This window comes from Mugil cephalus, chromosome 19 (genome assembly GCF_022458985.1).
Source record: "Mugil cephalus isolate CIBA_MC_2020 chromosome 19, CIBA_Mcephalus_1.1, whole genome shotgun sequence".
Taxonomy (NCBI): Eukaryota; Metazoa; Chordata; class Actinopteri; order Mugiliformes; family Mugilidae; genus Mugil; species Mugil cephalus.
Genome location: NC_061788.1, coordinates 13,618,240 through 13,644,849, shown reverse-complemented (window position 1 = coordinate 13,644,849; position 26,610 = coordinate 13,618,240). Strand labels below are relative to the sequence as shown.

The 26,610-nt window shown below is 45.5% G+C and overlaps 1 protein-coding gene across 2 annotated transcripts in view; it reads left to right on the top strand.

Moving 5' to 3' along the window:
• Positions 1–26,610, top strand: part of bcr (BCR activator of RhoGEF and GTPase) — a 79,853-nt gene that overhangs the window by 43,541 nt on the left and 9,702 nt on the right. For both annotated transcript variants that reach the window (XM_047569189.1, XM_047569190.1), the window contains 15 exons: positions 4,029–4,213; positions 8,942–9,046; positions 9,711–9,896; positions 14,332–14,439; positions 15,793–15,850; positions 15,961–16,013; positions 16,809–16,949; positions 21,514–21,635; positions 22,098–22,263; positions 22,512–22,631; positions 22,945–23,020; positions 24,254–24,358; positions 24,762–24,836; positions 25,029–25,126; positions 25,792–25,923. In XM_047569189.1, the coding sequence (XP_047425145.1) occupies positions 4,029–4,213; positions 8,942–9,046; positions 9,711–9,896; positions 14,332–14,439; positions 15,793–15,850; positions 15,961–16,013; positions 16,809–16,949; positions 21,514–21,635; positions 22,098–22,263; positions 22,512–22,631; positions 22,945–23,020; positions 24,254–24,358; positions 24,762–24,836; positions 25,029–25,126; positions 25,792–25,923 (1,730 nt within the window). The remainder of the gene's footprint in view (positions 1–4,028; positions 4,214–8,941; positions 9,047–9,710; positions 9,897–14,331; positions 14,440–15,792; positions 15,851–15,960; positions 16,014–16,808; positions 16,950–21,513; positions 21,636–22,097; positions 22,264–22,511; positions 22,632–22,944; positions 23,021–24,253; positions 24,359–24,761; positions 24,837–25,028; positions 25,127–25,791; positions 25,924–26,610) is intronic.

Below are 26,610 nucleotides of genomic sequence, written 5' to 3'. Positions count from 1 at the left end.
GGGGGAAAGAGCACCGGGTCACAGCGAGAGGAGGGAGAGATGCGGATCTGTGAGCAGCGCAGGAGATGGAGGAAGATGAAGAGGCCAGCTGTGGAGGCCACGAATAAGAGGAGGTCGGTTCGCAACGTGGACAGAAACGTGAAAAAGGGAAAAAGATAGTGAAAATGCAAAAGTGTGCGAGGGGCAGACAGAGAGAAGGTGACTCAATGCCCCGTTAGAAGCAGCGTCTGGGCCGAGATGAGGTCAGACGTGGACAGACTGGAACCTAGTTTAACGACCACAGGCTGTAGTGACCCATTAACAGACTCGTTAGTCCCCTCCCCATTTGGAAACCGCGAGTCAGGCTCATATCTGTTGCTGTTATCATGCTACGATTGCTTGAAAAGACGATTTCTGTTATAAACCTAATTTTAAAAACTTCTAGTTAAATTCACTGGAAGCTGTTTAGTCAGAGCCGGCTTGAATAATTTGGCATTTCCTCTTAAGTATTATTATTCATGATTGTTGTGTGGTGGCTTATTATTTGTGTTTTGATAGCGATATGTTTGGCCTCAAGGCTGCTGAGGCGTACCACCCAACAACAACACAAACACAACACACATACACACAGTCTCAGTGTGTGTTTTCAGTGACAGCACTTTTCCCAAGCAAGGTAGGATTTTATGTCTAAATTCCTACTAGAGACACAGCTGGAGGAGTGATTTATTCTGAACGTGAAGCTTCAGATGTCGGGCTTCCTAACGTGATCATCCAGAGGCGGGCGGGGTTAGGGGAAAAAAAAAGGGAAAAAAAGAAAAACATTCTACGAGAGTTAGTTGCTCATTTCCCACTTGTTTTTCAAATCCACACCCTGTGTTTATAGACAAGCGATGAATCACTTCTAAAAGCGCACCGCGTCTTTTTGTTGGCGCGCTTGTCCTCTGAAGGTGTCTTTGCGGTAAAAACCGGAGATGATGCAAGGTTATGGCAAGACGCAGCACCGGAAATGAGGCTGAGGGAAGGCATAAGATTGTGACCATCGTCCTAACATTGTGTACATTGTGTGCCTCCAGAACAGTTGTGAGTCATCAGAGAACGGACATGGGCTTTCTGAGGGTGTCCCGTGGTGTCTGACAACAGGATGCTGGGGCCTCTGGAGAGGCCTCTGGATCATCCCACAGATACTTGATCAGATTGTGTTTTTGAGTTGTTCATAAACCATCTTTGCGTGTGTGTCTGTGTCAGGCTGCATCCTGCTGCCATCAAGGAGTGTCTTACTAAAGGGGGTCTGGTCTGGTCTAGGTGGTTGGCACATGTCTAAGTAACATCCACACTAATGGCAGGTCCAAAAGTTTCCCAGCAGAACGCTGAACTGTCACAAGACGGTCGATGTCATTTACTTCTCCCGTCCCGGTTTTAATGTTGTGGCTGATAAGTGTATTTAGTCGATTGAAGTTGTGAAATGTGTACTGCCGTAGAGCATCCTAACGCTAAAATGAATGAAGAATGCGTGTTACACTACTGAGTTCGGTTCGCTGAAATGTTAGGTAACGTGGGAAGAGGCTGTTTGCACCAAACACACACACACACACACACACACACACACACACACACACACACACACACACTTACACAGGGCCCCTATGTTGGTCTTCGCCTGGCAGGATGCCGTAAGTCGAAGAAGCAGGCGCACCCACACACGAGCCGCCGTGAGTACGCGGAGCAAACGGTGGGTGGGCTGAAGGTCAGGCAGACCCCGGACACGCTGGCATTGTTCGTGTTCTCTCTTTCATCCCTCTATTCATAAACTTTATGTCCTCGGGTCTGCATATGTGCATATAAAAGCCACAGATTCGAAAAAAAACCCCAAGCCGAATGTGTTTTTAAAAATACACACTCCTTAGAGCCGGTGCAAACTGAATAGTAGTCTCTGTGTGTGTGTGTGTGTGTGTGTGTGTGTGTGTGTGTGTGTGTGTGTGTGTGTGTGTGTGTGTGTGTGTGTGTGTGTGTGTGTGTTTGTGACTCTGGACAGGGTTCTTGGCATGTTATTAGTCTGAGTCAGCAACCCAGAGGAGGCCCGGCCAGCTCTCTGAGAAGTGCAGCTCTGTTGAATGTAGACGTGGGAGGAGATGAGCAAAAGGTCCTCTGTGACATTCAGAGATGTATGATGTCTTCCCTCCAGCTGTTACACACCGCATTCCCCGAACCGCTGACTGTACTCTCCCATCCCGGAAGAACCGTTTTAACTGTTCGGGGTTACAGAAGCCACAGCTTCGGTGCCTCACTGAGTGTGACGTTGTAAAACAAGTCGTTCCCAGCCAGTAGTTTGTATGCATCCAGCTCGGTGACCTGCGCTTCTCCTTCTTGCCGTCTCTCTTCTTACTCTCTTTGGGCTATTCGCCCGTGATCGCGGCGAATAGCCACCGTTTTCCCACAGAGGAAGTGACAGCGGCCACCGCTGACGCGGGTCGGCGGGAGGCTGCCGAAAATTTCCCCGGAGAGGCTGCGCTTCGAATAATTTGAACCTTGACCCAGTTTTTAAGTTGCTCCTTTTAAGTGTTGCCTCGTTAAGTTTTATGTTTTTTTGCGCAAATGCACAAGGAAAAATGCAGGAAGAATTCATTTGGTGTGCCCCAGATTCCAGGAGCGCTTTAATTAGCGTTGGAAATTAACTCCCCAAGACCCATCAGCAAATGTAAAGTAATGTGCGATCCTGCTCAGTGTGCTGCAGGTACATCTCCCTACCATTGTCTTAACACGGAGTGCTGTGCGGACGGCTGCATCGTAACCATGAATTCAGTCATTTGTCAAGAGATGTTTGACATGCGTATTGAATTACACTCTCAGTACCGCGGTACACAACTGAAAACAAATACTCAGAAAGGTGGTAATTCACCACTAGTTGGCGACGCTGTTGAACTGGATTGAATTAAACTGTGTTTCTGTTATTTAGCCCAGCCCACTGACTAAAATGGTTGAGGTTGTGAAAAATAACAGAAACATGTGTGTCAGTACAACACAACACAGTACAATCAGGGCTGTTTCAAGACACTTTGGGCGTCTCAAGCAACAGGCACCTTGGAGGCCCCCCCACACCCCCCAAGTCCCCATGAAAACATGAAGCGTTTCGAAGAAATATTTTACCATAAGAAAAAGGCAAAATTGGCTTATATTATTTAAATAACACACATAAAAATGACAATAAAATACACAAATGCAACAATAAATCAATATCTGAAGTTTTTATACTTTTGACTTGTGCATTTTTCTTTTAAAAGTGCTGCTTGCGGGCCTCGGCTTGGCCCTTTAAAAGCTTCAGGCTAACCACTGTCTAATTAGCATTAGCTGTTGTTGTGCAGTCAACAACAAACATTTGTGACGCTTGGTGGGACTGGGACAAAGTGGCGTGTGGTAATAACTGCTTTTAATGTAACACATACTTAAACCACCGTTTAGTTTTTTTTTCATCTACCACTTGTTTTTTTTCTTCTTTTCTTTTTTCTTTTTCTCTTTTGCAAGTAGGGGGTCCTATTAAGGAGACCCCCCAAACGTGTTGCAGTATCTAAGGGGGTTCCATCATTGTCTTTTGATAAAGACCAATATCAGCCATCCTTCAAGCTCAGGGCCCTAGGCGATTGCCTAGTTTGCCTGTCTGCTTGCGGCAGCCCTGAGTACAATAGCACTACAAACCATAGTATGAATGCTGTAACCTTCATGAATTTAGTGCAGGAACATGACAATGCATTCAAACTCACTAGTTCACTAGTTGAGGTTTAAAAGTGATTGAATTTTAAGCGTCTAGGTTGCAACGGTTTTATTAATTCAAATGACTATATTTTACTACAACTATGCAAAGAAAACATGGATATTGGGCTTTAACAGCGGCCAGACAAGGTTGGGAACATGCAAATGACCTGCAAATTAAAGCCAGACCGCTAGTCATTGTAGATATATCTGTGTCTGTATTATTTTTAATAACTAACATGGAACTCTGCAGAAATGAAACGCAGCAGCCTCAACCTTGGTTTCCTTTTTTTCTCCTCACGTAGATGGACATTTCACCGGGACCCCTCCGACGTACGGGTACGACGCAGACCGAGCAGAGGAGCAGCGGAGGCACCACGACATCCTGCCGTACATCGATGACTCGCCGTCGTCCTCTCCGCACCTCAGCTCCAAGAGCCGCAGCAGCCGGGACACCCTCTCCTCTGGATCGCTGGAGTCCTCCAAGTCGGTCAGTGTGCCAGTATTCACTGCCAAATGTTTCTCTTCCTTTTGGGGTAAACGGCAAAAACTGAAGCCGTGAAACGTGGCTGGAAATCTTCAGCGGCAATTCACGCACACTCTGGCCTCATTGCAGACGCTGCCGTGAAGTGGGCTAATCTACTCTTACTATAATCCCGCTCGGTCAAGCAGCCATCTATTGAGAAACCATATCTGCTATTTGAGAGGATTGATAAGGTACAACGTCTCCTGCCTCGTAACCCCAGAAGCAGTCATCCAGTATAGAAACTCATCCGCCTTAAGGGTCTTTTTCATTTAGGGTATTAGGCAGAATTACTTTTCACCTCTATCAGCACATCATTGCCTTTATCCTCTTACCCTCCCTCCTTCGATCTGTCTTGTCTGCGGAGCGGAAACCGGTGATCTATGACGTCTGGCGCTCTTTAAAGGTTATTGTCGGAGAGGATGCAGACACGCACACAAAAGGAGTCAGAAAAGACGAAACAGATCAGGGATTATTTCGTTTTCGTCATTTACGTGTAGTCCATTTCATTCACGTCGTTCCCCGCGAAACACAGACGCGATGGACATGTTTTAGCCATAGCTCCGATTAGAATAGAGGGCCATTGTGGGAGAGCATAATAGGCTAATGCTGCCTCTGTCTACTGTGCCCTTGGAGGAAGTAATCGCATCAGTGGTCGCGAAGCTGTATCAGTTACTCTGCCCCCTCGCTCTTTGCCAGAACTGGTGAGCGAGCGCCTTTCAGTCTGATTGATGCCTTGAACCTGCTAATAAATTATGAGTCCCCTGGCTGCACGCGACCTTTGACCCGTGAGTTTCAACTCTTACTTACATTAATTTATACACGCGTCATCTCTGCTGCTCGAGGTGGTTCTTCCTCTCACCGCACATCACTTTCCCCTCACACAACGAGACGTACATGTTGAGTATTTGTCATGTTTAGGGACGCTGCGCGTTTCTGGCCAGCAGAGGCGCCGTCTGATTGTCGGGCGAATGCATCGCAAACGCCAATCATCCATCAGCAAAATTCCCCCCACGCAGCCAGACAGGCTTTCAATAACCGTCGTCAGAATGGAGTTAGCGTCGTCCTTGGCTTGCCCTTGGATGATCCCTCTCCAGCCCAGTCTGCTTCTGCTAATTGATGAGTCAGAGCCCGGGCCGAGCTCCCATTGGCTCGCCGGCCGCTGATGGTTTTGTGACGTCACCGCGATGAGTCATCACCGTCGGTAATATGGGTGACTTAATTATGTTCTCTTGCAGCGTTGATTATTTTCTGCCCCGGAGAGAGACAGGGAGGGCGGCGTCATTTACTTTTATATTATTTATTAAACATTTTATTTTAACTTTATGATTACAGTTGACAGTGGATAGACATTTTAAAGTCAGAAACATGGACGTTAACGGTTTCTAAACCCAGTGAGATGACCTCTCCACAACATCCTCACACATGCTTAAGATGTGTGGCGTCTATAATAATAATCCTTCGCTGCTTCCTTCTTACAATTAAAGTTTTTTTGCACGTCATACCCAGGAAAAGCCCTGCAGAGGCTGTGAGCGTTAACGTCTATCACATTTGACTATTAATAACCAGAGGTAATTTGGCCTCTTAAAAGTGACCGGATAACACCGGGACGGCTCCATTTGAAAGGCAGAGCTGCTCCGAGAGAGTGAGGGACGGCGGAACGGGACGCCGAGTGGATCGGAATCTGAAAAATGAAAATTGAAAAGAGGTTTAATAAAGTGCGGAGCGTGCGTAACCATTGTCTCCTTTCCAACCTGGCTCTGGGTGTTTATATGAGCTGACAGTCCCCAGCACACCGCGGGGGGAAGATGGAGAAGAGAGAGATGGAGAATGATGCTGTTACAGCCGCTCAGTCTCAGCCTCCTGTGCAACATTTGTGTTCTCGTCAGATCGACACAGATTCCTGTGTGTCGCTCGTGAACGTCATTAGTCCGGGAACAAATCCTAAATCGTGTTAGGCAGAGCTGAGGGGCCTGTGAGTTGGAAGGGTCTTGGCGTGTGTTCACATGTGAAATATTAGCTTTTTTGTGTGTGTGTTTGTGTTGCACACACTGGAACCGGAATACACGGACGCACAAAGATAAATATACTCCAAGCAGAGCCGAATGTAGACAGACACCCTTTTTAGTCTGAACCCGGAGATGGGCTCATTAGTTGCCACGGCGATGAATAAAAGATGATATGTCTGCAGATGAGGGTGCTTCCTAGGGGAGCCGTCTGGGGTCTGAAACGATGAATAAACACTTTATGTCTCCCCTAAGCTACTCCAGTAAGCCTTTGGTAGATGTTCGAGCTCCCCTCCCCGTGACTCTCGCAGAGCGTTACTTTCAGACGGACCCTCTCGCGTTGCTTCACCTGGCCCGGCAGGCGTTTTCGCGAGGGTGAAGTCTCTCAGCTGCCGCTCAGCGACAATTTCATTCATTTTTCATCAAGTCACAAATTATTCCGGGGGCTCCTCCACTGCTGCCCCAGGCTTTCCCTTTTTAAAGTCAGCGGAGACGAAGAGAAAGCTTCCGCAGTGCAATGTAGCGAGTTTAAGAGCGATCATAAATCATAATTTAATTACTTATTTACTTTCAGTACACTGTAATTAATTAGTAAACCCTTAATTGTTCCTCTTTTGGCTGCGTCTGCGTGTACTTAGGGCTTCTTTTCTGGTGAAACTGATATTTGTACTTACGGCCCAGAGCCCCAGACAACTCTGAGCGACGCATAATGCATCATCTGTCAGATGAATTCCTTTGTCCTCCACTTTAGAAAGACAGGAAGATGAGGAACGAGGCAGTAGAAGCGTCAGCAATTACGATAAGATGAAGGCAGGTGAAGAGGAAGAGGCTGTGTACACATTTAAATCCATTCAAATATGATTTTCCCTCTATTTTCACTAAACCATGTAAAATGAGTAAAACAACGTTGGAGCAATAAGTGTGTTTATTGATCAGCTGACTGGCAGGAGATGAATTTAGATGATCGATTCATGTGTGAACGTTTTTTTCTTTTTTTGAGCAGAAACACAAAACAATCCCTGGTTTCGGCTTTTTATTATGCCTTGTTTGCAGCTGGTTCCATCATAATAACATATTCAAACTGCCACAAATGACTAATGCTTATTATAAATAAGCGAAATATAACAAACCATTGTTATAATTAAAATCCAGTGCATATGGCCAATTTAAACATAAAGTCTAAATTAGTTTGTCTTTTGTTCCGATTAGCTAATCAACAGAAACCAAAGCGTATTCATACCAGCACTGACCGTGCTGCTAATGGACTCCTATGTACATACTGGAGTCCGTAATAAACCGGGAGCGTTTCATAATCTTCTGGGCTGTAGCCGTCCCTGGAGATCTGCGCTAGCATCTGCTCACGCAGTGGCCATGGAAACAGGTTTCAGACCCATTTACCCCTTCAGTTAAATAAACGCACACACCCCCACAGACATCCAGGAACACGTGTGCATGTAAATGCGGCTCACCAGTGTGCACATACCTTTGGTGCGGGTATTTAGACACGCGCAGTCCTGCTGATGATAATTCGATGCACAGTCGTGGGAGTGCAGGTGACACACAGACAAATATTCATAAACTCGAAGGCTGGTTACGTCACGCTGGCTGCGTCCCACGGAGGGATAAACTGCTTAATCTCCAAAGACTGCAGTTCCTCAAACGACCACTTGAGGCTGGCTGCAAGAGTGAGTTAATCCCTGTGGACCTCCATGTTAAAATGTCCTTTTAACTTTACAGCAGAAACAAATGTTTTTCAGTCCAGTGCAAACCGTCTATGTCTGGTTATATAGTTTTGAGTTTTGTGTAGTTTAGTTTTGTTTAAAAAAAAAAATAAAGTGTGAACAAAAGCTAAAAAGCGCACACACACACACTTATCCGCTCTCATACAGAATTTATTGTGTTTCTCACAGAAGTCCACCAGGTTCAAATGAATGAAAACCAAAGCAGTCTGAATGTACTATTACAGTGAACACCTCACATGCTCCGTCTTGACCTTTCCTCTGGCCCTTTCACACCTCAAATCGATATGAGCAGACATACAGTATTGGTGTGTGCTGTCGATGACATTTAATAACACATGACAAGACAGCTCCTGGTAGCGTAGTCCCGCCTGAGATCTTTACGTCCTCTTCATTGTACCCTTCCTTTTCAGTCCTCTTATAAATTTGCCTTCTTCACCTCTGTGCTTCTCTCTCTCGGCCATCCCGTAAATTTTTTTTTCTCTCTTTCCTCCTCCTCATAGCCTGAGGCACTGGATGCCCACAACATGCCGACCGTAGCTGTGATGTGTGTGTGTGTGTTTGTGCAAATGCACTTGACACTCACGCGTGGTCTTGTGCGTGCACATATTTAAACCGAGCCTTTTTTTTTTTTTTAAACTGTCACGGGACACCCTGCATGTTTGAATTATTTCAGAGAGTTTGTGGTTAAATAAGAGCCGCCCGAGGAGTTTCTCTGTCTGTTTCCTCTCATGTCTGTGAGCATGAGGAGGGGATGATTTCAAGTTTCACGCTCGGGCGAAAAGCAGCAAAAAGAGCTGGGAACCCTTTAATTTGAGACTTGAAACGATCTGATTTATTACATAACATTTCAGTGTGAAAACGGTTACTGAACTATTTTAAAGAGTAAGACTGGCATCGCTACATGACATTGAAACTTTATCTTAATACAATGTGTGTGTTTGTTACAGACTGAATGTGACTTGGAAAAAGGTTTGGAGATGAGGAAGTGGGTGCTGTCTGGGATCTTGGCCACCGAGGAAATGTACCTCAGTCACCTGGAGGCACTGCTGCTGGTGAGAACACACACACACTCACGACTTATAACATGTCCGCTCTTATCGTCTGTTCACCAGACAACGTGAGAAGGTTGTGGTTTATTCCGGTTTATGCCTCGGTTTTCCAGAGTTTCACCTGAGGCCGTTTTCTTTCTTTTTATTATCATCATGTGAATGTAGCTGGATCTTCAAAATGTGAATGGAACAAGGTAACAGAATCTGTCCTTCTTTAAGAGCCTGACCTGGATACTGGTTTTTCCAGAACAAATGAGGCTGAATTAGCCAAACCTATGACTGTACTTCAATGAGCAAAGTGGAAGAAACAATTATTCTCAGCTGTGCTTCCACTGAAATTACCAAGAATCTTTTTTAGGCGACTTATCATTTTTGTGCAGAACTATACATAAACTATAACTAAACGCAGAAAACTATACTCAGCCACAATAGTATATCAGTAGGAGCAAAGAGGATCCAGAAAACCCAAAATTCCTTAAAGTGAGCAGACGTCTTATTTGTTTTACACAGTTTTCCCAGATAGCAACATATCCCATTTATCCAGCTGATGTTCGTATGACAGAGGTTCTCAAGTTTTCATATTTTTGTAGTCCTATCTGTGAAGTGATCCCACACACTAATGATCTTTACACGCACATTAACAAGCTGATTCTCTTGCTCCCCTCAGCCCATGAAGCCTCTGAAAGCTGCCGCCACGACGTCTCAGCCCGTGCTCACCGTCGCTCAGATAGAGACCATCTTCTTCAAAGTGCCTGAGCTCTACGAGATCCACAAGGAGTTCTACGACGGACTCTTGCCCCGCGTCCAGCAGTGGAGCCACCACCAGAGAGTCGGGGACCTCTTCCAGAAACTGGTGAGGTTTTTCCTCAAGTGCAGGTTCGGGATTGATAAGAAGAGAGGGACGTTGGTGAGGAAAGGGCTGGGGTACTTGTCCTCGAGTGTAACTGCCTCACATTCCTGTTGGGAAAAAATATATATAATACTACAACTACATGGACCCAAATCATCACATCAGATCTTATCGTTATGTTGTTCCTTTAATATTGAGGCTGTCAAGCAGAATTTATTTTTGTAGCGATTCCCGTCTTTATCCTTTAAACAAACTCAATCTGATTTGCCCTTATTTGTTCTTCTCAGCTTCTGCCAAAGATGCCAGGGCCAAATGTGCTCTGGGTCTGTTTAATCATTTTCACAATGGGTCAATTAACCCACAATGAATCATTTGTGTTAATTCTCCCAGAAATGCTGCTCGTCTCCCACTGGCGTCTTCCTCACCCGGCCTGTCTCCCTCTATTTCCCCCCCTCAGACTCACTTATGGTTGAACACACACACACACAGGGGCGAGCACACACACACTCACACACACACATAAAGGGAGGTGCAGTCACAATGCCGCCTTTCTGCCCGAGGCAGCTGAGGCCATCACAGAAATGTGTGCTTTGTGTCTCGAAGACGCTGCTATAAATAGGAGCCCCTCTTTCTCTTTCTCTCTCTCTCTCTCTCTCTCTCTCTCTCTCTCTCTCTCTCTCTCTCACACTCACACACACACACACACACACACACACACACACACACACATTCTTATTAACTTATCTCAGTAGGCTCCCCTTGAGGCTCAGCTAAGAAATTAGGATTTAATTTGGATCTTTTACTGTCAAAGGGACACGCATGGAATTTAATTTTTTTACGTTTCAGATGCTAGTAATTATCGAATTGTTGAGCAGTCTGTCTTTTGCTATGTTATATACGCTTCAAATTCACTCTGGTGGTGTAGCGAACCAGTAGACTACATATTTGAACTTAATTTAAGATGGTGGAGTGGATCTGCGTAGACTGCCCCATTTTTTTTTTGACTGTCTGGGTCAGCCAGGCAAAGATTTCTCACACTTGTTCCATCAACCTTGTGAATCTGTAGCCGTCTTTGTCATTGTTCACTCGCATTTTTTTTGTGCCACACGTGCACTCTGGTATAGTCACATGCGTGCTCCTGCTGCTTCCATCCGTTTCCTCCCTCACTCCAGACAACAGTTCATAGAAGTCAGGAGGAGAGGACGCTGAGCTCACAAAAAGGGAAGAAAAAAAGGAAAAATGCCACATGACAGCCGTTCCGATCGGAGGAGGAGGAGGAGGAGGAGGAGGGAGGGAGAGATTAGATGGGAGTAGAGGAGGTGATACAGAGTAGGACTAGTGGGGGGGGGGGGGGCTGAGAGACGACAGGAGTCGACTAGTCAAGTAGATTTAGGCTGCCGAGGCTCCTGATGGAGCTGTCTCACCGCGGCTCTGAAATCTGTGAGAGGAGACGGGCTTAGGCGTCATAAAACATCATAAAACACCATAAAACATCGGAACAAGGGAGGCGAGCAAGGGAGAGGCAAAGCGCCAGTGACAGGTTATGATCATGGGTGTCAGGGAGAAGCGTTTGAAGGCTGAAAATAGGGCAAAATCGCACTCGTGTTTCTTCTCATCGTGCGCAGCAGGGACCGGGAACGCTTTAGCGCCACGAAGACGGACAAGCAAGCTGATAAACTGGCTTTGAGTGGCGTTCTTGACAGATGGAGGACAAAAAAAAAAAAAAAAAACCAGCATGATGAGACATTTTTCTTTTTAACTCTAAGTGAAATTCTGTGCAAACATTCAGGATGAATTGATCCCCAAACGTTTCGTCTGGTGCAAGATTCCACGTTGTTTGATGTGTTTAAGGACCACCTGTAAATCAGAACGCCATCAGCCACGGCCTAGCTAACTCCTGGTCAACATTACACCTGCCGTTAGCATTAGCAGCATGCTGGCACTGCGCTCAAATGAAATAAAAGCTTTCTTCTTCTTCTCTCCGTTCATATCAATCCATCATCGGGGACTAATGCTTCTTTTTATATTTTCGTACAAAAATGTGCCAGGGCCACTCACAAACCAAGGCTAAATCCCACCTCCTCTCACAATGGCCGTAGACTGTCATGAGGCTGTTTTCTTAATGTCGTTTTCCGCTGTGGATTACACACATACTCTCACACAGGACAAATCCCAAACTGAGAAATCCAAACACCCAAGCAGCTCCTTTCATCACCCAAAGCCATTTTCTGCCACGGTGCCGCAGCCGTACGCTCGCGGTAAGCCTTCGCGCATTCTGTGTGTGTGGCTCTCTCCACAGTCGAAACTGTCACGCTCTGAATGGCCTCTGCTGCGGTGCAGATTGTGTGACCCAGGGCAGGACACAGGATGGCAGGATTATAGAAAACTGCTTTGCGCCTTACCTTTTGCCTACGTTCTTCTTTCTGATGTGCAAAATGTGGGTTTAACAACATATTACGGCCTTAAATCCATCAGACGTACTGAATTTAAACACACCAATCAGTACAGATAATCACTGACAATCCTGCGTTTGTTGTGTTTTCTTGTGGCACGCGCAATTAAGCTGAAAAGTTGTTGCTCACGCAAAAAAAAAAAATGTTTTCAGAAATCTTGTGACTCTCTTGCCTGAATCGATTCACTGGGATCACAAGGTCATGTCAGAAAGGTCGGGTATCCGTCTAAAAATAGGCTGCGAGAGAATGAATGAGCTCAGTCAGAGGCAAGAATAGTTCATGGCACATGGATGTGAAATAGTCCTTTATTTCTGCTGGGTTTGGGTTAAAATGTTGGATTGGATTATAATTGGACAACAATAATATACGTACTATCCCACCAAACATCAGACGTCATTTCAACGTTGGTTTTTTGGCTAAATCTGGTCGGTCCGTCATAGTCTTGATTTAGTCCAGAAATAGTCGTTGAAAATTGGGTTGTGTTTGGTCCGTCTGATTTTGTCCAAATTTAGTCCAAACATAGTCCTTGAAAATTGGGTTGGGTCTTTTCATTGACATGAAAATTACCGCTTTTCACCTTTTACATTTCAACCAAATTTAGACGTTGTTTAGACGCACATGAGTGACGTCTTTTCAATGTCTTTTCAACTACTTTTTGCTGGGTGGGATATAGTACATTATCCTTTGATTTTATAATATTTCCTGTCAGTATTTTCTGTCAATAAGTAGAGATCCTCTGAGAATAAAGAACAAAAAATTGTGAAGTATGAAGAGCTCAGGAGAATAAATATGTCAGTGGTTGGGCTCAGATGAGAAGCAACTTCAGTGAGTCCCAGATGAAGGTAGTAGATAGGAACAGATAGGAAAACACCCAGTCAAGGCACTGGTGGTGGTGGTGGAGCAGATAAACTGAGATCAGCTGGAGATCAGAGCTGACAGGAGAAGTAAACAACATTGATCATGTACCACCCACATAGACCAGACCATGCACCTCAACCTCATAGCATGCAAAGACGGTTTAGGAACAACTCAACAAACATGAAAAACAGCACAAGGTGTTACAAATGATGGCTTGGACTATGAAAGTAGCACCCAAGTTGTAATATACCTAAGTTACTCTTCTAACCTGGAGCAGATTATTGAAGCTCCTCATACTGTAAGTTCATAAATAAATTGGTGCCATAAGCTCTGGAATCTTTCAATGCTCGAGGTGCTTTGAAGGAAATAATAATGAGACACCCTCATGCTGTTGGTTTTCCAGGTGCGCGAGGCTTTCGCTGTTAACACACGGAGCGCGTCTCCACTGTACTTCCTCCTCCGCTGGCTTTTGTTCAGGAGAATTGATTGTCCTTTTGTTCGCCGCCGCAGAGATGGATCGCGGCGCTGGCAGGCAGCGTTTGGTGGAGTTTTTATTCCTCCATCCAGCTTCCTAAATGTGCTTTCATAGCCTCAGTTACACCAATCATTAATTACTCGGCCCGGCACGGGGCAGGTCTTGCGCGGTTGCTGTGGCAACGCGCTTCGGCGAGGACCACCGCAGATACCGCTTTCTCTTCTTTTCCCTTAGCTGGATGTTTCATTCGATTGTCTGCGAGCCGTATAGAGTCTCCCACACACAGCTGACTGGACGAAATCTCCGTCTCAGATATGAAATTTCAAGGATTATGCATCTCACTGTTGCAGCTTCGCATTTTCAAGGTTGAAGTGTACTTGGCATGTCTAAGGAGTAGTTTCTCTTCTCTCCATACTGATATTGTCAAGTTTCATTAGGGGTCTAGAAGAAGAATTACAAACCGTTTTCAGGGACTCAAACATAATTGGAGTTAAAAGCTAGGTGGTAGGGGATACTCCTTTATCGAACATACAATCGTCTAACTGTTGTCGGTCAGAGTTGGACAGCTTTCCGCTGACATTTCTTTTAATATGTTGCCTAAAACTCGAGCTTCACATTCATCCTCTCTGTCTTTGTTCCTGCTCTCCTTCAGGCCAGCCAGCTAGGAGTGTACCGGGCGTTTGTGGACAATTACGAGCTGGCGGTGGAGACGGCGGAGAAGTGCTGCCAGGCCAACACGCAGTTTGCCGAAATCTCTGAGGTAAGAAAGAGACGAAAAGAACCTTCGTCCCCTTAAGGCGTCCTACAGGACACTTTTGTGTCTCTAGATTTCAAATGGCAGTTTCTGCTGAAAGCCACATGATAATGTGAAACTGGGAGTCAGTTCTGAACAGCAGATCTAGTGCAGCGGTGCTGATATTTCTTTATAATGTCATTTACAATATGTGGAATTTGTATTTATTACACTAACATTATCCTGACAGTAAGTGAGAGAAAGATGGGCTTCACATCGAACTACATCTTAGTGGGAAAGACAGTTTCTGAAAGGTGTTAATGCTTCATTTACGTACTTCAAAGTGTATGTCTGGACTATATACTTAATCTTCTTATGTTCTGAGAAAGTAGCGCATACTGTGCCAAACATTATAGTTTTATTTCCATCTGTATTCTGAAGGTATTTACAGTTTTTCGTGTCATTGTGTGAACACCTGATTCTGTTTCTGAAATGTAAGCAAATAAGAACATATTAATGTGACCCTACCTCATTTAAACCTCTAAACATAATATGTCAGAAGACTTTAGACATTACTACCTCATGACTAAAACAAATAATTGTCTTGGTGTGAGTAATCAGCTGGGAAAGAGTTACGTCTTTAACTGTTAGTTAAACTTCTCTCCAGCCCTCAGCTTGGCCTCCTCTTCAAACCAGACCAGACAAATGTGACGACATTTACTATTCTAACTTTTTCATGGGCTCATTTTCTTTTCTCTTGGACAAAACAGACATTTATACTCGTGTCTCAAGGTTTACATCGCAAACATTACCACCAGCGTTATATTCTAGCTATTCAAGGACACTCTGTAAAAGCTTTAACAGCATTTCATTTTTTTTTTTTTAACAGTAGCTATGCTAAAGTGTTCAAATGCAGGCTTTTAGAAGAAACCCTCCGGGGACTGCTTTTAGCTTCTTTTTGCATTTTCAAAAGGAGCAAATCTACACCTTCTCATTTCCTTCTGATTTTCAGTAGGTGGAATAAAAATAAGATTTAGTGGGTTTCTTGAAGCAGTTTCTGATACATCATCAGTCTTTGTCTGTGTCTTTTACGAGGTCTACCAGTTAGGCTGGTGTCTACACGCAGGATGGAGAATTCATCACCGAGGGTTGTTAATGGACTACGTAATGATGCATGACTCTCAGCCATCTGAGCAAGATGGTGGGGGAAAAGCTGCTGAGGATGGCATAATTAATCTGGAAGTGGATGACCTAAGAGCTAAAGCAAAGACCTCGCCACGTTTTCATATCGCTTAAGCGCTCTGGAATAGTTTCTGAAGGACTTTTTTTTTTTTTTTTTTTTTTTTTTTAACTCCCTGTTTGTGTTTGTTATCCAAACAGAATCTGAAGGTGAGGAGCCCTAAGGACTGCAAGGAGACGGCCAAGAACTCTCTGGAGGGTCAGTAATCGCATGCTGGGTTTAAATGAAATCATTATATATATTTTTAAATATTTACATACTCCATGAAATATTTATTCAGCCTGATCTTGCCTTTTTCTCATTTGCAGCTTTGCTTTATAAACCGGTGGACAGGGTGACGCGCAGCACATTGGTACTCCACGTAAGTAGAGTCCAGGCAGGACTGCTCTTTAGTGATTTCACTTAAATCCAGAAGATATGACATAAGTGATGAAACGCAACCTGCAGTTTTGTCCCTGTATGTAGACACATCCCAAGTCACAAACGAAAAGTAAATATTGTTTTACTGGCTCATATTAGATCCTTTTTTGTCCACTTATTCAAAGTCTGCTCCAGACGTCCCGCTTCCTACATACGTTTTCTCATGATGTCATCCCTCGACTGGATGATGGTTCTACCCTGAGGTCTCCTCCTAGCTGCTAAAAGTTCAATTAGTGAACAGCTCTTCTCCGAGCTCCTTTTGTATTTTTAAGCTCCTGATTTTGGCCACTTTCTAGAGATGTTGCAGAAGAGTCGAGATGGTTAAGATTCATCACTTGCAAATCTTGTTTTTGATTACTGTACCATCTTTAGGATCTTCCTTTAGTACTTCCCCATTGATTTTGTGGTTTACTGGCAACTACTTCTAGTTTATTGTAGGCGGTCTGACTGTTGTAAACTTCTTTACATGTATTTTACTCTTTAAGAGTCGGGGTTTAGTTTATTGCATCTTTTCGAAAATGTAATAAACTTGAACCGAACTGCATTTGAAGTTACTGGGCTGTGTTATACATTCCCTCGGCCGCGCTGTGTTTAGCAGATCTCTGTCTCTGTTTGGACGGCCGAGCTGTTTACAAACCCGAGGAGGAAACGAGTCGCTTACTTGAATATCCAAAAACTGATGTGCGCGCCTCGGTGCCTTTCGCAGCTCATTATTTCTTCACCTTCTGCTTCGCAGGACTTGCTCAAGCACACGCCCACGGGCCACCCGGACCACCCGCTCCTGCAGGACGCCCTGAGGATCTCCCAGAACTTCCTGTCCAGCATCAACGAGGAGACGACGCCTCGGCGCCAGTCTATGACTGTCAAGAAGGGGGAGGTGAGTGCCCCCCGAGATTCACAAAACAAACGTCCTCGTGGCTGATAGATTCTCCATCATCATTGTGACTTGTAATGTTGTTATTTAGATGCGTGTGATTCTCCATAATATCTGTATGATGCCCATTAAGAACGATGGCTGCATATGCATGTAAATGCACCATCTGCAAAACAATGGTTGACTTTTCACCTGCTTTTTGGCAAGTGAAACTGATCTATTTTCTGAATTAGACTCATCTTAAATTAAATTAAAAAGAACTACTTCCTATTGTATTACAATATACAGTAAATTAGTGTGCGTGATGACGTCGTGACCCCGCCCTCGAGGCCGCTGCCAAACGACTGAGCCTGGGCCGCCAATCTGCAGCCTAAAGCAGAGCCCATGCCCTTATATGGTCATAGCAGGGCTGCCTGGTGGATTCGGCGTTTGCGCTGCGTCTCCCCGTCACCACCACCGCCGCCCACCCCTCCCCCCCATCACCCCCACCGCTGCTGCCTCTCCCCTCCCCGGAGATGACTTGACGCACATGAATGGATGCCTCTTGATTGATAGCTTGCGTGACACGGCCGCGCATAACGCCACGTAATGAGCCGCCGGTCCGCTCTGACTGGCAGATTTCGAGTTAATTATTCATGAATGGAGGGGCGGGAGGAGGGAGCCGGGGAAAAAGATGCTCCTCCTCCTGCTCACAGGGGGGTCATTACCGCAACCTTTCCACACACACACACACACACTTCCCTTCCCTCTGCTCAACACTCTCTTTCCCCTCTTGTTTGCCTTTGAACGTACAGTAGAAATCCACACACATCCCCCGTTATCCCCGCAGGCCTCGGTTTCCATCTCCGTCCGTCCAGGCCTCCACACCAGTCATCAAATATTTATCAAGGATACATGAAAGCAGCACATGGAAATCAATGAGGCTCATTATATTGTACCTCACAATAGATGCAGAGCGTAAACCCAGACAAATGCTCACACCGGTGGGGTGGAGGAAGATGAGGCTTATAAGAAGACACAGCTCGGATGAGCTTCTCGTGGCGTTTTTACAGAATTGTTCGGCTACGTACAGCAACTCTTTAAACCATCTAATTTAATCTAATTTGAATAATAATGATTGAATATGGTGTATTTGCAAACACACACCGAGGAGAGTTACAGTTTAAGCTTTCCTCAGTGTTCACTGTGGTTTATTTTTCATTATTAATGCAATTATCACGAGTGGAAAGAAAGGAAAGAGGTCACGTTGCCGTGATGCATTTAAAGGAGGCAGGCAGGGCTGAGGGGTCATGGTCGCCCTCCACACTAGAAAAATAACCTCTCCGTTGGTCACTGGAGGCATGCAGGAAAAAAGCAGCACAGGTGGCCCCCAGAGGCCCCCCGTCCCCCTTTCACACGAGGGGAGGAGACAAACAGAAAGCGCTTAATTAAAATGCAAATGATAGCGCTCGCGTCCTCGCTCCGCTTTGTTTGCCTCTGGGAAAGATGTGCTCCAGACGCGAGTGTTGCTACTGGAAATGCACACACTCCTCGCTCTAATTACACAAACGTATGCGGCGCACACCGCTCTGGGTACGCAAGGCGGAAAAAAGAGACGCGGGAGTCGCGTGAGCTGCCCCCTTAAAACGCAGATTCTAAATATAAACGCAGGCTCCTTCGCAAACTCTCGGCGAGGCTCCTCCAGGAGGCGGTCAATATTTAATCCGCGCCCTGTGCCATCAGCGCGCTCGGGCCTCGCGCCGCTCTCCTTCCGCTCCGGCGGCGCCGACGCGCCGGTCAGCTATTATGAGAAACGGGGAAAGTCACATTTCTCCTACCGGCTGTTTGATTTTATGAAAATGTCATCTGATGCGCTGAGACAGCTGGATGTGTTTTCCTCGGTGGCAGAGCAGAGCGGCTGCAGATTTGGAAACTCATCAGATTTCCGATTTTAGGGATCTGGAGTCTTAACTGCAATTCATCTGCATCCAAAGAAGGACTTCAGTAAAACAAAGAAATGACAGTTACGTGCCTTCGACATAAAACAAATAAAAGATACTTTTTTACGAATCTAGCTTCTATCCTTCCATTTATGCAGTTTTTATCGCAAGATCGGTGGCCCGATTGAGGCCTGATGCTCAGTGTAGCTGCAACTTTTGGCCAAATCTAATAGTTCCTGTGTTAAAAGGAATGTGCCCACCCTCGATTTGCATGAGTTACCATTTGTCGTTCGATAATTAGGGTGCTTACTGGGCAGTAGTCCAGCCTAATCTGCTCTGTCCTTTCTGTCCCAGCAGCCTTTTCACTACTTATCTTGTAGAAGAGACTAGCTGCCAGGGAATCATGATTGCACAGTAAAAAAAAGAAGGCATTCCATAGATATTCACTCATTTGTTGCAGGAAGCTGCAGCAAAGAAACTAATCACAGAAGAAGTTTGATTATTTTCTCAATTTTACTCGGAAAAATGACTCAGGCAGTTCGGTTGTAGTTGGCGCTGATATTCGGGACAGATGCATTGCGGTATTGGATGTGTGTCCCTCGCACCATCATGAGACACACGAGCTTCCAAACTCTGTGGCCGCCTGTGTTCGGTAGAGCCATTATAGCCGGGCTGCCCGCCCCTCTCTGCACTCACTTTTTCCACTATTATGATTTCTGAAGGGAGCAGAAGTACATAATTCAAACTACATAATTTACCATAATCTTGTGTTTGGTGTACGTGCTGCACACTGTTGTGATTTTCATAGTTGCCAGACACTGGTAAGTAACACTAACATTAGTAAAACTAAAACATCATAGCTGAGAGCGTGTCTCTATGCAACTAAAAAGATGGTCCATCTGCGCGTTTAATATGCATGCGCAGATTCAGGTTGGAGTTCAAACTCCATCATTCCTCGCTCAGCTGAGTGTTGAGCAATATGCCAAACCTAACTCAGCCTGACGTCTCATCAGCTACTGTACAGGACCCGTCCTAAATATAGCCTGGCACGGCCGCATGTAGGCTGGCAGACGTACGGCAAGATCTTTGCTCTGCATTCGAGTTTGGAAATATCCTCAGGGCATTGTATCACATGTGGACTGACTTCACGTGAGGTCAAAACATCCCCACATGAAAACAGAGGTTTGTGCGGCGGCCCGTGTTACCACACCAAGGACCGGGGTTTTGAGGAGTCTCGTGCTCGTGCGTTGTGCGCGGATTGGCAGATGTAGGCGACAGCTGCACGCGGATGTTAGCTATCACAGGCCGTCCTATCACAGACAGCCTTCAGCGTGTAGGTAGAAACGAACGCTTACATCCACTGTAGGTCTCTCGTAGATCTTTATTTCAAGGGTCGGCATTGGTGTCTATCTCCAGAAATAAACTCCGACCCAGTTCCTTCCCCCCCCCCCCCCCCCCCCACCTCTCATTCTCAGTGATGCTTTGTCTGCCTCTCCTCACCCTCTCCATTATTCACACGCATGCACTCGGAGAGTGACGCAGCGTGAGCCACCTCTTAGCGAGCGGACGTCCAGTCAGGTTTTGGAAGCGCGTAAACTTCTCTCTCATGAGCAACAGCTCCACTTCAGCGTCCACTTCTGGCCATGACAGCGACTGTGTGTTCACGGCGCAGAGGGGGGAGGGGGGAGGGGGCAAGGGGAGGCCGCAAAGATGTGGTAACGTGTGATGCTGCATGGCTTGAATCTGGAGGTGGGCAGTCACATGAAAGCAAGATGTGTGCTTACGATGTGAACTAAAAGGTATAGTTTTGTTTGTTTAGTAGAAGCTTTTGCTGTTGTGAGCTTGCAGTCTTAAATTTATTTATTTTTTATTTTATTGTATTTTATTTGTCTCAATGCCAACGTGTTCTTATGATATGGGCTCATACTGAATTTAAATGATTCAAACTAATGGCTCAATCACCAAACCGCTAACAGAAACTAGCGTATCGACTGCTTACTGCGTTCTCTCGTTCTGCACGTAAGCCTCTCCTACCTAACTGTGTTTATACCACAAGTAAGACCTAGATTATGAGCTCTAAAGTGAGCCATTTACTTACAGAGCTGCGGTTTGACATTCGCCTGCTCCCCGTTAAGTCTCGACTCCGTTCTCGTAAAGCCCGTCTCCGTCTTTAGAAAAGGACTTCACTGCCCCCTCTTGACGAACGGCGGTATTACACACCTCATTATATAGTCTGACATCAGTGGTAAGTCCTGGGCTCCAGATATCACTCTTCCTTTTTCTCTGCTGCCTCGTTCATTCGTCTGTTAGCCGCCCATTGATGATCCAGGCAGAAAAAACGCAATTGGTTTAATAAACGTGGTTTAATGTAAATGAAATGTTCAGTGGTTATTGTCCCTATATAGTACGTGACTCAAGTAGACGTTGTAACACCCGCCGTCCTCTCTTTGTCTGCTCTTTGACGCAAACTAGCTCTTCACAAAATGTAACGCATTTGTCGTGATGGGGCTCGCCACTACACGTTTCTTTAATTCTTTGTATGTGTCACTGGTCCTGTTTCCACGCACATTCAGCCAAGACTCCGGCAGCAGACAATGTCGACATTTAAAAGCTTTGTCGTGCTGACGCACATGTGTTGTCCGCCACAGAACCGCCAGCTGCTGAAGGACAGCTTCATGGTGGAGCTGGTAGAGGGAGCCAGGAAGCTGAGACACGTCTTCCTCTTCACTGACTTGCTGCTCTGCGCCAAGCTGAAGAAGCAGATCGGAGGGTGAGAAATGTCTCTTTAGGGACACAGAGAAAAAACTGAGTAGAATACGCAGATAACCAGAAATCGCTCTGATCCAGTGGTTACTGTAAGTAATGCTGAGGATTTATCTTGAACAGTTTGATATTAAATGTCAAGAAGTGAACACAGAGGAAAAAATAGAAACGCAACACAGCACTAAAACAATCATCACAGACGGATCAGCCACAACATTAAAACCACTGACAAGAGAAGTAAGTAACATTGACCGTCCTGTCCATCCCCAGCAGGACGCAGCACAAAGCCCGGCCTCAAAAATCACTACATCCAAACTGATCATGTATCTGGGATGATCCACAGTCACAACTGCATGCTGTCAGTGCCAAACTGTTATGGACAAATGAAAGCTAAACATTTTTTTTTTTTAAAACCTGGTTTTCATTCTCCCCCTCCCACACGCCTTTTCCCATCCCGCCCCGGCTGCAGTAAAAACCAACAGTACGACAGCAAGTGGTACATCCCCCTCTCCGAGCTGACCTTCCAGGGCCCCGAGGAGACAGAGCCGCTCACCATCCCCCAAGTCCCAGACGAAGAGCTGGACGCGATGAAGGTCAAGATCTCGCACCTCCGCAGTGAGATTCAGAGAGAGAAGGTAGCGTGGACGTGCACTCATCTTGATGAACTGACACAGATATTCAGGGGCAGATGTTTCTTCTGGTTCAGTGCCTCATGTCATTAAGAAGGGTTAGTTTGGCCTGCAGACTGAGAGCGGCACATCCTCTGGAATAGTTTCAAACATCTTCATGGATAAAAAATAAAATAATAATAATAACGTTTTCATCCAAGTGCGAACTGTTTTGCAGCGGTGATTTGCTTCAGCGTTCTCCTCTGTGATTTCAGAGAGCCAACAAAGGTTCAAAAGTTATCGACCGTCTCAGGAAGAAGCTGTCCGAGCAGGAGTCTCTGCTCCTGTTAACGTCCCCCAGCATGCCCCTCAGAGTCTACAACAAGAACGGGAAGGTGACAACGCCGCTCGCCTTAAACTGCCCCTCTTTCCCTTTTTCATCAGCTTTTCGTTCACATCGTCCTCCTTTCCCTGCTCCACACTCACACTCCTCTGCTCCTCCTTTCACATATTTCATCTGTTCTTCTCGTTTTCTGCTGTTTGCTTTGTTTTTTTTTCTTCATTCCCAGCTCTGTACCTACCTCCCTTATCTTCCCGAACGTTAATTCTCCTCGATCTGTCTCAAACCCTCTCAGTCAGTACATTTGCGCCCGTGTCCTCATGTCGGTGCGCTCCTCTCAAGACAACCTCTGTGTGTTTTGTGTTTAGAGCTACAGTTTCCTCATTGCGTCCGACTACGAACGCGCCGAGTGGAGGGAGATCATCAAGGAGCAGCAGAAGAAATGTAAGTGACACGGACGGGTCCCGTCTGACTCAACTCAAGATCTGAAGGCGTCTTCATCTCATTTCCCCGAATCATGCGCCTCTACTCCATCGGCCCTGTGAAGGGAAACAAGTATTTTTAACACCTGCCGTGTGCACACACACACGCGCACACACACACGCACAAAAGGCCCAGTCTATTAAAAGCAGACCCGATGGGGGTGGTGGTGGAAATATCCGATGGAAATGAAGAAATCAGAACGCTCCGGTGGTTCAGTGTGTTTAAGTCAGCGTCTGCTCACGTCACAGACAAGGCATTGAGAGTGACTAATGAGCAAAGAATACACAGCGCAGATCCGTTTTATCCTTCTCGTCTGCTGGAGGTCACATTGTCCACTCCTTTCCGCTGTCTGTCACAGACAAGAGCGCTACATATCATATGATACGCACCAATCAGGCGTAACACAAAGGAGAAGTGAATAATATAGACCAGCGGCAGCCGTCCATCTTCATAATCAAACCTGATGAGAAAGAACAACAACTATTAATAGTCAAATGGTTGCATTGAGTGTATATTTGGTTTAATATAAGACATATACTGCTGTACAAAGGAGAATATGAAAACATAGAAAAGAGCAACGTTGCCTAATGCATTGTAATGACTAGATTCAGTGATCTATGACGTCATAGTAGAAGGTAACTGGACATTCCTCTGGTTCTTGACCATGTCTCACCCAAGAGGCTTCCTGATTTTAACTGAATCATCAGGAAATCGAGGTTACTCACTGGGCGTCTGGGATCGGCGCTGGAATGCCTTCAAGGACAGCTCACTTCTTTGTTATGTGCCTCGGAATATAATTGTTGGTTTTTGGCTTGCGTTTCTCTCGGGAAGCGGCACGAAAAGAGAGTAGAGGAGTTTTCTGTGGTAGAGCCAGGGGGTGACAGTGGCAGCGTTTAAATGCAGCAGGGCGAGGATCATAACGAGGGGGTAGTTAAGACACGCTTTATTTTGGTGGCCATTGTCTGGAAATGGACCGTCACGGACTTCGCTAAATATCGTGGTTCATGCTTTTCTCTCCTCGCCCAAATTTTGTGGCCGGCCGCCAGAAATAACTGCGGCTGCCTCTCCGACCCTGACGTTCAACAACTTCCACTTAATCTCTACTAAATCCTGACAGAGAGACCGTTTAAATGTGGCCCATGGTGTTTTCATCCACAGTGTCGTTAACAGTCCCGTTCTGTTGTCTTTCCCAAGGTTTCAAAACTTCTTCCCTGACTTCCATGGAGCTGCAAATGTTGACTAGTTCGTGTCTTAAACTGCAAACTGTCCACCACATTCCACTTAGTATTAATAAAGAAGGTAAGTTAAGCTCTGGATTTATGGGTTGTTTTCTTTTCCAGTGAGTTGTACCATCTCAAGTGTTTTTGGAAGATGGAGTAGAACCATTGTGAGGCGTTTACTGCCATATTTTGAGTTCAAATTTTTTTCCTGTGCATTTGGCCCTTTTGAAAACTATGAACTAAACCCCAAAACTGCCCTGGATTAGAATAATAATCATTAATAATTATGGGCAAATTGGGGGGAAACAGTAGACGATGGTTTAGAGCCCATGTTTAATAAAGTACAGTTCTGTTTTATCTCTTCTTTCCATGTCTGATTCTGCTCCAAAACAAACAGATCTGTGTGCTTTTCTAATCCCTCCTGGCTCTTTTTTTCTTTCTTTCTTTCTTTTTCTGTGTCTGCTCTCTGACTGTTTTTCCAGAGGAAGAATCCCCCGGCCTCTATGGGTTCCTGAATGTAATCGTCCACTCTGCCTCCGGCCTCAAACAGAGCTTGAGTGAGTCAAAACAGAAATGATCGCACCAAATTAGTTATTCAAAGAGTGAATAACCCTTCGAGTTTTTACTGACTCGTTTGTCTTTCTCGAGATAACGTCAAGCTGTCTCTTCTTTTGCTAATTTTATATACCCGCACAAAGAACGCTTGCGTGTCTGTATAAATGTAATTTCCTGTCAATCCTCTCTGTCAGATCTCTACTGCACATTGGAGGTGGACTCCTTTGGCTTCTTCTCGAATAAAGCCAAGACGCGAGTGTACCGATACACCACTGAGCCCAAATGGAATGAGGTAAAAGATACAAGCAACGGGACATGTCACCACAGAGCTGGTATCAATAGCAAATCATGTAGTTGAAGACCTTTTTAAACAGTTTACTGAATCACATGTGGACTCCTAGGAAGCAAAGTTTAATCTGAATTATTATTTTATCAGTGATTCTCGCCATTGAAGAACAACACAATGCATTTCTTTGTGATCTCTGTCTACACCGCCCGTCATGTATCTGACATCCGGTCTTTTAACCGAGTTAACTGTCCATATTTGGGTTGTAAAAAAGAAACCTAAAAAAAAATACACATAATAATAACAGGGCGAAAGTCGGAAGAAGTCAACGATCAGAGAATTGGGTTCGTCTCAGTATTTTCCACCTTGGACCCGGAGACTCTTTGAGGTTTTTGCTCAGCACAGTGGAAATAATATTAACTAATGAGGAGCTGCTGGTGATGACTCACATCTGTCCAAAAGCTAAGTGAACCAGCACAGTGTGGGCCCCGGAACAATGTGCAAACCATATGCAGAGTGCTACCTTACATAATAACGGCCGCGTGCTGCATAGATTAAACCGCCACGGGTTCGGGCGTTTCTGGCTTTTTAATCTCCATGTTTGTCACATATTTCTGTGCAAGACAATCTGCTTACAACTGTTTTTTTTTCTCTATTTTTCATCCCTGAAGGAGTTTGAGATTGAGCTGGAGGGCTCTCAGACCCTGAGGCTGCTCTGCTACGAGAAGTGCTACAACAAGACCAAGCAGAACAAAGAGGATGGAGAGGGCACAGACCGCATCATGGGGAAAGGACAGATCCTGGTATGACATGACGTCAGCCCCCCCCCCAGCCCCCCCCGCCCTTTTCTGCAGACCCACCGTGACTCATTACTGATAGGCGGTTATGTCACCATCACTGCCACAAAGCATGAAATCCAAATTACTGCCCAGCGAACGGCTCCGATTGTGCGCGACGTACGCGAGCAGCTGATTAGATCAATTAACCGAATGTGTGATAGATGGTTGGTTTTAATGGGGAGAATCGGATGATACCGCTCAGTTCAGTGCCGGTGAGTCCAATTTAAACATCGATATAGTCGTTTTCCGCCCATGTAATGGGAGACTGTGCAGCGTTTTAGTGGAAGCTGTAATTTTCATGCCGTTAATCTGTCATTAGAGCTGTTTAAACCATTCATCACAGTCCGGCACGGGTGGAAACGACATCAATGCCACACAGTGGTCTGTCCATGAGCAAAAATGACCAAAATCCAGATCACTGACGTCCTGAGAAATCCGGCCTGCATGAGTGGCTGTTTGTAGCCCGGCGGCAGATCGTGATAGATGCTGATTAGGTTGCCAGGACAACAGCAGCCAGCACAGTGACGCCAAGCATCACTCAGGAGAGAAAGGCGAAGATGGAAAATGTATTGGTTTTCATCAACAGCCAACAGAAACCTTCTCTTTACTCCTCCACAGACAGAATGGCAGGTGAATGTAGTTTTACACACA